The sequence below is a fragment of the Dreissena polymorpha genome, chromosome 2 (assembly GCF_020536995.1).
Source record: "Dreissena polymorpha isolate Duluth1 chromosome 2, UMN_Dpol_1.0, whole genome shotgun sequence".
In the NCBI taxonomy this organism is placed as follows: Eukaryota; Metazoa; Mollusca; class Bivalvia; order Myida; family Dreissenidae; genus Dreissena; species Dreissena polymorpha.
Window position 1 is genome coordinate 11,436,017 of NC_068356.1, and position 12,277 is coordinate 11,448,293.

Below are 12,277 nucleotides of genomic sequence, written 5' to 3' on the forward strand. Positions count from 1 at the left end.
GCACACGTGTTTTAAATGAAACCCGAATTGAGCCACTTTGTTAGAAAAAAACCACGTCATTGAATAGTATCCTTTGTAACGCAAAAAGTATCGTTGCTATATGAATTACACGTGTACATGAGCACATGATCCGTCATGTGAATTTGCGCAACTCTATATTTGTGTTGAGAATTGTTTGTTGGTAGCGTTTTGAAACACAAGTTAAATGGCAGGGCACTCATTGTGCTTAAATTGTAGTGTTAATTAAAAAACGGTATGAGTGTTAACAGTTGTTACAAGAGTACATACATTTTAAGCGTACCGAAGAACGTATGCAGCTTTTGTTAGTTATGTACTGTCAACATGTTAATGAGAAATCAAATACATTTTATGTTGAGTCGACAAGACAATAACACAACATAAGCTGCAAAGCTATTGAATCGACTATACAACAGATGTAAACAGTAAAGCAAGAGTAAAAAAGCTATATAAAAGAAAGACATTTACATGGATATAGAAATACAAATACATAATCAAACAATGCAATTTAAGACATACAACACCAATTAAACTTGACACATTTTTAGCTCATCTATTTTTTGAAAAAAAAATTATGAGCTATTGTCATCACCTTGGCGTCTGCGTCCGGTTAAGTTTTGCGTTTAGGTCCACTTCTCAGAAAGTATCAATGCTATTGCATTAAAACTTTGTACACTTACTTACTATCATGAGGGGACTGGGCAGGCAAAGTTAGATAACTCTGGCGTGCATTTTGACAGAATTGTGTGCCCTTTTTATACTTAGAAAATTGAAAGTTTTGGTTAAGTTTTGTGTTTATGTCCATTTTATTCCTTAAGTATCAAAGTATTGCTTTCATACTTGCAACACTTACTAACTATCATAAGAGGACTGTGCAGGCAAAGTTATGTAACTCTGACTGGCCTTTTGACAGAATTATGTGCCCTTTTTATACTTAGAAAATTGAAAATTTGGTAAAGTTTTGTGTTTAGGTCCACTTTATTCCTACAGTATCAAAGCTATTGCTTTCATACTTGCAACACTTATTAACTATCATAAGGGGACTGTGCAGGCAAAGTTATGTAACTCTGACTGGCATTTGGACGGAATTATGTGCCCTTTATACTTAGAAAATTAAAAATTTGGTTATGCTTTGTGTTTTGGTCCACTTTACCCCTAAAGTATCATAGATATTGCTTTCATACTTGGAACACTCGCAAACTATCATAAGGGGACAGTAAAAGGACAAGTTGCATAACTCTGGTTGTCATTTTTATAGAATTATGGCCCTTTTTTGACTTAGTAACGTTGAATATATGGTTAAATTTTGTGTTTCGATCCACTTTACTTCTAAAGTATCAAAGCTATTGCTTTCAAACTTCAAATACTTTCATGCTATCATGAGGTTACTGTACCTGGCAAGTTGAATTTTACCTTGACCTTTGAATGACCTTGACTCTCAAGGTCAAATTATTAAATTTTGCTAAAATTGCCATAACTTCTTTATTTATGATTAGATTTGATTGATACTTTGACAAAACTACTCTTACCTGACATATCACAATAGACCACCCAAACCATCCCCCCGTGCCCTCCCCCCCCCGAATCCCCCCCCCTATTTTTTTAAGATCATCTCACAAATGACCACCACACCCTCACACTATACCCCCTCCCATCCCCCCACTCCCCCACCCCCCCCCCCCAATTTTTTTTGAAACGGTTAAAAAACACAAATATTTATTTTTATTATTTTATTTTTGAAATACCGTCCAACCATCGCACCCAAGATTTCCCCCCCCCCCGAACTTTTTTTTGCATTTTTTTTCCGCATTTTTCGAAGATAATGTAATAAATGTCCACACCCCCACACTATACACCCCTCTTCACTCCACCTCTCCATCCTTTGTGATTTAGATTGAGAGTCCCTTCACCTTTAAAAAGAAAATAGATGAGCGGTCTGCACCCGCAAGGCGGTGCTCTTGTTTACTATCCTGCTGGTATTGCACTAGGAGGGGAAATGAAAGACATGGTATTGTCATCATCCTGGCAAGCATGGGGTTAAATATACATGTATTTAAAAACGGTTAAATATATATATTTACTGGACCAGCAGCAGAGTCAATGCAAAAGGTTATTTATAATGTACATAAAGTAATAAGACATGAATTGAAACCAAAAGCAATATGCAAGAGATGGAGGTCAAAAGGTAGAAATCATGTACCAAGGGATTCCCGAAGTCAACCGGGAGCATCATGCATGTGCGGCTAGATACGAATGAATGCACTTCATTTATTCCATTTGCTGATTTGAGCATAATCCTCCAGACCATTGGAAACATGACCGCATCTTTGAAGTATAGCGTGTAACAATGTTTTACTGGGTGTTCAGCATGAAACAATTTTATCTCGAATGAAAAGGCTTGATGGATAAAACAGTTTTACAATCAACTCTTGACATCAATACAGTTTTGTGTGCCCCTTTATATTTAGAGGATTGTCAGCGCCAGAGCGTTTGTACTTAAAGGCTATGTTCTTATATTGAGTAATTACTACCATATTGCTTCCTGTGTACTAGTATATTTTAGTTCATAATAGTATCGTTTATTCCGTTCCTGATACTTGTTTTGGCTTAACCATTTTTAATTGTTTTCGAAATTGAACATTATACATGTAAAAGTATAAAGTTTTAAACAAGCCGTCGTTCCAACAGTGGAATCGTGACCTCACTTTAATGCATTGCATTCCAACCCGCAAGGTATTATGGTCAGTTCGCGGCCAGTATATAATATATAGGCGCTATCGTGTTAACTAGGTGAACTGGAATTGTATTAAGACCAGAAAAATGTTAAATGAAGATATTCGGCGATATAACTATGGTAGGTCAATCATAGATTCTTATTGTGTTTTCAACAAGACCATGATAAATATTATTTTTGATTAATTAAACAAGCATTATTCTACCATTTTACTAATTTGTTAAGCATGAGCGCGATGATTCCCGATACTGATAATAATCGAATCAAATAGCAATGCCCGACACACCAATTAAACAGGTTTGTTCGAAGAACGCGCTTATATATATTTAAAATATGTATCGATACTTCGCATGTGGCCGGTTGATTTATATGTTTTAATTTTACTTCCATTCTTCTTTTGTTTTGTATCTATAGATATATGATAAGCAATATGCAATAATGTAAAATAAGCCGTAAAAACTCCGCGTAATATACCGTTCTCCGTGCGATGCATCTAAGAACTGCATGGAAAAAAGACATTCGATGTCTTTGATTTCATTCATTAAACTCTTAACCTTTCACCTAGTCCAACCACAATCAACGCCGTATATCTTTAAAAAAAATATATTTCTTGTTTAGATTTCAGATTTACTCCAGGTATATTAATGGCCGGACAAATGTATAAAACCAACGGCTACAAACCAATAAGAGACTTAAGACATTTATGAATATAGTAAGTTCCATATTTTCTCTATGGCGCTATGTGCATATGTACTATTGCGGCTGAATGTTCAGTGAGTTACAACCTTCACACAGGGATTTGACTGGAACCAGCAGTTACTATCTCTTGCATATGCAACATGAAACATGCAGTAAAATGAGCACTATAAAATATAACAGATACATGCTTAAATTATCATTACACAGCTGGTACAACTATTTTATCTCTATAAATAAGGTGATACTTTACATGCGGCGTAGCCATAATGTAACATTTATTGTTAGAAACTTATGTTATGTATTAAAAACATCAAGCGCTCTAAAAAAATTCGCACTAATATACCATTGTAATAAAATGCACTATAATATATGATAAAGTTTATCAAGAACAACGAGGTTAAAAAACCTGATGTTGTATGTTTATAATATGTCTGTAACAGCAAATATTCAAAGTACTTTCATATTTTTATATTAATTAAATTTAATTTGAAATCTAGATTTAATTATAAATAAATTGTTTACATATACGAACATTCAATTTAACTACCTTTCTTTTACATGATTATTAGTGCAACAATACATGTAATTTACGTTATGTAAATTAAAACATTGCATAGCGTTAAATGAGGCTTATAAAACATAAAATTTACATGCCTTAATTATAAACTATCAAGAAAACTCTAACTACCTATACATTTTTTTCTTGGAATAAAACAATTAGAGCAAACAATCGTTACAAAAATCCCTACCAAGAAAATGGTGTGAAAATAGGTAAAGATAGGCATGCATTTTAGCAGAACACGTTATGATCTCTTTGTCCACTTTTGTTTTTCGCATTTTGTCATGGACAAAGGGATACTTAAAACGTGTATGCATAGTCGTTTTCTATTGTTCTATTTGTCACATTTATCGTGTTTATTTTGTGTATTAACGTTCCTTTTCTACGTTATCATTTTTTTTTGTTTTTTACCTTTTGATACAAATCTTTACAACATCCATCTCATATTAGTATTGAACTACCTCAAATAATTTGCAAACATTTCATGTGTATTTTTAAACATGACATTTTGCACTAGTAAATAATGTTTTTACACAATAAGATGATCTACGTTTTTACGACCACAATACAAAATGATTTCTTTCTATCTCAATATAAAAACGCAATATGCGTTCACACAACAATTGTTTTGCCATAAAAACTATGCACACTATATAAACAATCACCGATGGAATCCTTAATATCAACAGTTAATGTTCGCGGTTTAAGCAATTAAAACAAAAGATTACACATTTTTGAATGGCTTAAAGGTTTAAATCACTCAATGTACATGCTACAGGAGACCCACTTATCGAAAGATAATTTTGAAAAATGGAAACAGGATTGGCCCGGGAAATTCGTTTATAGTGGAAATAAAACAAACAGCGAAGGGGTTGGGATTTTTATTCATCCTAAAAGCAATATAGAAATTATCCAAAACACAGAAATAATAGTGGGTCGATTACTTTCTGCCGATATTAAAAATCAAAATAAAATTATCACATTAATTAACGTTTACGGACCAAATTCTGACGACATAACACTTTTTAATACACTACAAAATTACCTGCTCAAGCATAATGAAAAATCATACATCGTAGGTGGAGACTTTAATACTGTCTTGAACACAAATATAGATAAGAAGAATGGAAGTAATAAAACACACTCAAAATGCAGAAATATTCTTCTAAATATAATATCGACATGCGAACTAACAGATATTTGAAGAACTAAACACCCAGAAAAATTACAATATACCTGGCATTCAAATACAAAACCACCAATACATTGTAGACTTGATTATTTCCTGATATCTGAAAACTTATGTAACTTAATCAATATATGTAGCATAAAACCTGGCTATAAAACCGACCATTCTCTAGTATATTTATCAATCAACGAATCTCTTTTAGTAAAGGCCCAGGTTATTTCAAATTAAACAACTCTATTTTATTAGATATTGAATATCAAGAAAAGATTAAGATAAGTATAAACGATGTGGTAAATGCTAACCCAGACTCAAATCCAAATACAATTTGGGAAATTATAAAAGGTACTGTACGAAATGAAACTATTAAATATACGTCCTACAAAAAGAAACAAACCCAAATAGAAGAAAACACATTGGAAGAGGAGATTCGCCTGATCGAAAAACAAATGGTTTGCAATAATAATAATAATAATAATAATAATAATAATAATAATAATAATAATAATAACAATACTACTACTACTACTACTACTAATAATAATATAAATAACAATAACGACGAGCTTTCAGAATTAATCAAACAAAAACAACTGAAACTAGAACAAATTTATGAAACAAAAATAAATGGTTCAATACTTAGAGCTAAAGCTATCAAAATAGAAAACAATGTACATAATACAGCCTATTTTGCAAACCTAGAGAAGAGAAATGCCGAAAGAAAAGCAATTAATACACTTCTCGAAAATGGTAAAACACTTAAAACAAAAGATGAAATCATGGAAGCCGAAGTAAGATACTATAAAAACCTGTTTAAAAATGATTTACCAGAAGAAAAAGATGATAACAACATTTTTTTCAGCACTGAAATTAAAACATTAACCAACGAAAGCAAACAATTGTGTGAAGGAAAACTTAACAAATATGAATGCGGAATTGCACTGTTAGAAATGAGTAACAACAAAAGCCCAGGTTCAGATGGCCTAACAGTCGAGTTTTATAAAATGTTTTGGAACACGCTGAATCCCTATTTTATAAATTTAATAAATTATTCGTTTGGTAAAGGCGAACTTACTGAGTTGCAAAAACAAAGTATTATCACACTTCTACCTAAACCAGGAAAAAATTTAGATTATCTCGCAAACTGGAGACCTATAAGTTTATTAAATACAGACTATAAAATTGCTACAAAAACCATCGCAAACCGAATTAAAAAATGCCTACCTGAAATTATATCCTTTGACCAAACCGGATTTATGAAAAATCGATACATTGGAGAAAATTTCCGTTTGATATTTGATGTAATAGAATACTTAAATGTAAAACAAAAACCTGGACTGTTATTTTTTGCAGATTTTGAAAAAGCTTTTGATAGCCTTAACCATTCATTTATACTAAAATGTCTTAAGAAATTGAATTTTGGGTCAAGCCTGATTAAATGGGTCGAAGTATTTTACACTAACATAAAAAGTCTAATCATAAACAATGGGCATCTTTCAGATAGTTTTGAAATAAAAAAAGGAGTCAGACAAGGCTGTCCATTATCATCCACATTATTTATTATATGCTTGCAACTATTGTCAAACTATAGTGAGCAAAATAGCAAAATTAAAGGCATCAATGTATTGGGAAAAGAAATAAAACAAACCTTCTTCGCCGATGACGCAACTTTTTTCATCAATGGATGCGAGCAATCATTTAGAGCATTGGTGGAAACCCTAAATGAATTCAAAAATATATCAGGCCTAAACCTTAATACCGCGAAATCAACGATATTACGAATTGGATCCTTGAACAAAACCAACATCAAATTCTGCAATGAAAGACCTTTTATTTGGACATCTCAAGAAGCAAAAACTTTAGGAATTACTTTTTGTAACCAAAGTGAGTTGAATATACAAAATAATCTAATTCCAAAGCTAAATGAGTTTAACACATGTTTAAAACAAGGGCAACACAGGAAACTTACCTTAATGGGCAAAATTACTGTCATTAAAACTTTTGCGTTGCCAAAATTAATCTACCCATTTTCAGTTTTACCGAACCCATCGAGCTCAATTCTGAATAGTATAACAAAAAGTATATTTAACTTTATATGGGACAACAAGCCGGACAAAATTAAAAGAAAAACTTTATATAAAAAGTATGAAAGTGGTGGTTTAAACCTTACAAACATTAATAAATTCTTAACTTCAATAAAAAGTAGCTGGATAAAAAGATATTTAGACACAGAAAACTGTGGTAAATGGAAACTTTTATGGGACTTGATATTAAATAAATATGGAAACGAACTAATTTTTGAAAGCGAACTTAGTGAAAAAACTATAACAGAAATAAGCGGAGGTAACACTTTTTTTCCACGACGTCATTACATCGTGGTCTGCAGCAAATACAATATACAAGTCACGACATTCACAAAAACGCATCAAAAAGGAAATAATATGGAATAACAAGTCAATAACAGCAAACGGAAAAACATTATTTTATCGCGATTGGTATGATAGAGGGATAAAATACATATATCAACTTTTTGACTTAAGAAATAAAACCATGTATAATTTTGAAAACATTAAATACCTCTACGACATCAATAACAATGACTTTATGAAATTCAATTCCCTAATCACATCAATTCCAACAGAATATAAAACTGAAGAAAGCATTCATGACCTCGATATCAATCAACCAGACGAAACGTTGTCAAAAGCAATAATCAAAACAAAATACCCTAATAAATTCATATACAATATTCAGTTACAAAACGAGGACAATGACATTCTTGAAAACAAATGGAACACGAATTTTACCGATATAGACTCAACCACTTGGAAAAAATCCATATTGTTCCCCACATTTCAACCATCGACATGTCTTTACGCAGCTTTCAATAAAAATTTATAATGCGAATCGTCCCCACAAACACATATCTTTTTAAATGCAAACTTAGCAACAGCACATTATGTGATTTCTGTCAATCACATATTGAAACAATAGACCACTTATTTTTGGGAGTGCCAACACATTCAAATAATATGGAAAAAGATGGAAACGTTTCTTTCCAGTAAAAACATATTAATTGAAATAAATAAAACTCATGCTTTCTTTGGATGCACTGAGAAAAAACTACACTCTGATGTATTTAACTTTATTGTGATACTATTAAAATCTTTTATATTTAAAATGAAATACAAAAAATGCATACCAACCTTTCCTCACTTTATTGAATACCTAAATACGAGAATAAAAATTGAATCTGAGATTGCCCTTGTAAGAAATAAATATGAACAACACCAAAAAAAATGGATTCAATTTAGGTGAATCATACATTCTACAAACCACAAATAATGCTACCCAGACAAATTTTATGGCAAAACAATTTAATTAAAAAAAAATCCTTCTAAAAACAAATACTTACAACAATTCCATTGAAACAAATCTTGTTGTAAAATATTTTCTTTACTTTTACTGGGTCATGCGAGTTGTGTATCGTGTTTTTTCTTAAAAGTTGACCCAGCATTTGTAAACATATTGCAATATATATACATTTCCAGAAAGGAAATTCATTTCAGCGTTGAATAAGACCAAGATCGTGAAAATCGCTGCACAATTGATGAAGATATGGCTGTTCAAAGCGATGCATCCCGTTTTGGGGTGATTTTGATTTGCATACCTTGTTATATATAATAAAAATTATATTTGATAGTGATTTTTTTTCATAAAATTTAATTTTTCGTTATAATATGATTATTTATCATTCAAAATGATGTTTTCACTAATTAATATCATAGCCACACGCTAACCACCTGTGGACCAATTAGACTAAACAAGACTTTCGATCATTCCCGCCAAAAAAATCCGATGTCGTCAACCGCGCTAAGGAATACGAAACAATATTCTCTTTGAACAACATGTGCCTCAATATACGTTTCTGAGGAGGAGTTTCGACAATATAGAGACCCTTTTACAGAATATTGACATAGATATAAACATAATTAATTTATAAAAAAGCCGACAACGACCAATTTAGCGTTAGAATTGCCGAGTACGTTTCAGTATATTGTATGTACCCGGGTTCATTTAAGTACACGTACCCGGGGTTCGTTTAAGTATTGCACCCGAGCCGACAATGACCAATCGCGCTTGACTTTTGGTATTATTCGCTATACGAGTCTGAGTTAGCGAGTGTATATCATTGCTGGTAACGATAATAATGTGTATTTTACTGCACCGGAAGTAAACAGACAGAGGGCGCTTCAAAAAAGAAAACACTAGTTGCTTGCATCAAACTTGTCTGCAGTTTGAAGTGGATATTACTGGTTTAATAAGCATTAAGGCAATGTCTGCTAGTAAACCTACTTCTGCAGAGACGTCAGGTAGCGTTTCAACGGATGACAGTAAAAAAAGGTCCAGCCCCATGGAAGACGATCTGTCAGAAAATGGTGAAAAGAGAAAAGGGAATAAAAGAAAAAGAGCGAGGGTATATTATTAATATTTTTCTCCATTATTGAGCGCACTCGGTTTATGTAGAGGCGAATTTTGCGTAGGGCAGAATCACAGGTGGTTAGCGTGTGGCTATGATATTAATTAGTGAAAACATCATTTTGAATGATAAATAATCATATTATAACGAAAAATTAACTTTTCTGAAAAAAAATATTTCACTATCAAATATATATATAACAAGGTATGCAACTCAAAATCACCCCATAACGGGGTGCATCGCTTTGAACAGCCATATCTTCATCAATTGTGCAGCGATTTTCACGATCTCGGTCTTATTCAACGCAGAAATGAATTTCCTTTCTGGAAATGTATATGTCTTGCAATATTTTTACAAATGCTGGGTCAACTTTTAAGAAATAACACGATACACAACACGCATGACCCAGTTGACAGTGATCATGTATTCTTTATGAATGAAATCTCCAGTTGTAAAGACACACCTCCGCATTGGACCAATGAAATCACTCGTATGTTTAAAATGTCAGTTAGTTGAAATGTATGTAAACAAAGGTTTCAAACGGCGCTGGACAGTTAGTCTTGATGCAGAATGTAACGACAAGAACGGTAATAATGTTTTTTCATACGTTTTATTGAATTATGGTATCGAACTACATGAACTTTGTAGGGAAGTTGCCCTTTACTCCGTGAAGATTTCAGTCTTAAAGACAGCATGATCACTGTCAACTGGGTCATGCGTGTTGTGTATCGTGTTATTTCTTAAAAGTTGACCCAGCATTTGTAAAAATATTGCAAGACATATACATTTCCAGAAAGGAAATTCATTTCTGCGTTGAATAAGACCGAGATCGTGAAAATCGCTGCAAAATTGATGAAGATATGGCTGTTCAAAGCGATGCACCCCGTTATGGGGTGATTTTGAGTTGCATACCTTGTTATATATATATTTGATAGTGAAATATTTTTTTTCAGAAAAGTTAATTTTTCGTTATAATATGATTATTTATCATTCAAAATGATGTTTTCACTAATTAATATCATAGCCACACGCTAACCACCTGTGGGCAGAATTTACATAACTTGTTATCCTTGACAAGCCATGGGTCACAAAGAATCATTAATTATGTCCCCCACTATAGTAGTGGGGGACATGATATTGTTTTTGCCCTGTCTGTTGGTCTGTCTGTTTGCGCCAACTTTAATATTTTGCAATAACTTTTGCTATATTGATGATAGCAACTTCATATTTGGCATGCATGTGTATCTCATGAAGCTGCACATTTTGAGTGGTGAAAGGTCAAGGTCATCCTTCAAGGTCAGAGGTCAAATATATGTGGCAAAAATCACTCATTTTATGAATACTTTTGCAATATTGAAGATAGCAACTTGATATTTGGCATGCATGTGTATCTCATGGAGCTGCACATTTTGAGTGGTGAAAGGTCAAGGTCATCCTTCAAGGTCAGAGGTCAAATATATGTGGCCCAAATCGCTTATTTTATAAATACTTTTGCAATATTGAAGATAGCAACATGATATTTGGCATGCATGTGCATCTCATGGAGCTGCACATTTTGAGTGGTGAAAGGTCAAGGTCAAGATCATCCTTCAAGGTCAGAGGTCAAATATATGTGGCCCAAATCGCTTATTTTATGAATACCTTTGCAATATTGAAGATAGCAACTTGATAGTTGGCATGCATGTGTATCTCATGGAGCTGCACATTTTGAGTGATGAAAGGTCAAGGTCATCCTTCACAAGGTCAAGGTCATCCTTCAAGGTCAAACATCATATAGGGGGACATTGTGTTTCACAAACACATCTTGTTGCAATCAAAAACAAAAAAATCCTCAGGTTACCGTGTAATGAGCGGATGATTTTCCCAGGCCCTTTTTGCGTGGTGCTGCGCCACACCGCCTTTCTGAAGCGTCACTCTGCCCTTTTTAAAGACAAAGGCCGCCACACGCCCATATTGAGAACATCTTAATTGTCCCTTGACCAATCTAAGCCCAATAGTATCAGAGTGTGTCCCCAATGCAGCGAAAATGTGCGCTGTTGTAAATAAGTCACGTGTGAATAACCAGTGTCAATATCAATCAATAATTAAAGAGGCTTTGTTGTGCAAAGAACACTAAACTGACTAATGTTTACTCCTATGCGATACAATCATGGGCAGTTACTTAGCAGTCTTATGATGAAAACAAAGTGTAATCCTCGTGGAAATTGTGCATTTCGTGCATAATAGAGTACGTATACACTGCAACTCCATTATATTGCGTTAGACCTGGTCCAAAGATCGCGATCGCAATATATCTGGCACTCGATATAACTTGTCAGGTCATTCATGAATATATGGATTAGCAAAGTTTGGCAATTTCAAAACTCGCTTTTTACATACCTTATTGTCCCCTACCGGTTTCACCAGAGGTGACTTATGGTTTTCGCTCTGTGTGTCTGTCTGTTAGTCTGTTACACTTTTCTGGATCCTGCGATAACTTTAAAAGTTCTTAATATTTTTTCATGAAACTTGAAACATGGATAGATGGCAATATAAACATTATGCACGTCATTTCATTTTGTTCCTACATCAAAAATTCTGGTTGCTATGGCAACACATAGA

The 12,277-nt window shown here is 33.3% G+C and overlaps 1 protein-coding gene across 1 annotated transcript in view; it reads left to right on the top strand.

Moving 5' to 3' along the window:
* The first annotated feature begins 9,411 nt into the window (after nucleotides 1–9,411).
* LOC127865834 (lysine-specific histone demethylase 1A-like) overlaps nucleotides 9,412–12,277 on the top strand; it is a 32,004-nt gene continuing 29,138 nt past the window's right edge. Inside the window, exon 1 of the mRNA XM_052405866.1 lies at nucleotides 9,412–9,673. Within this exon, the coding sequence (XP_052261826.1) occupies nucleotides 9,533–9,673 (141 nt within the window). The 5' untranslated portion in view covers nucleotides 9,412–9,532. The remainder of the gene's footprint in view (nucleotides 9,674–12,277) is intronic.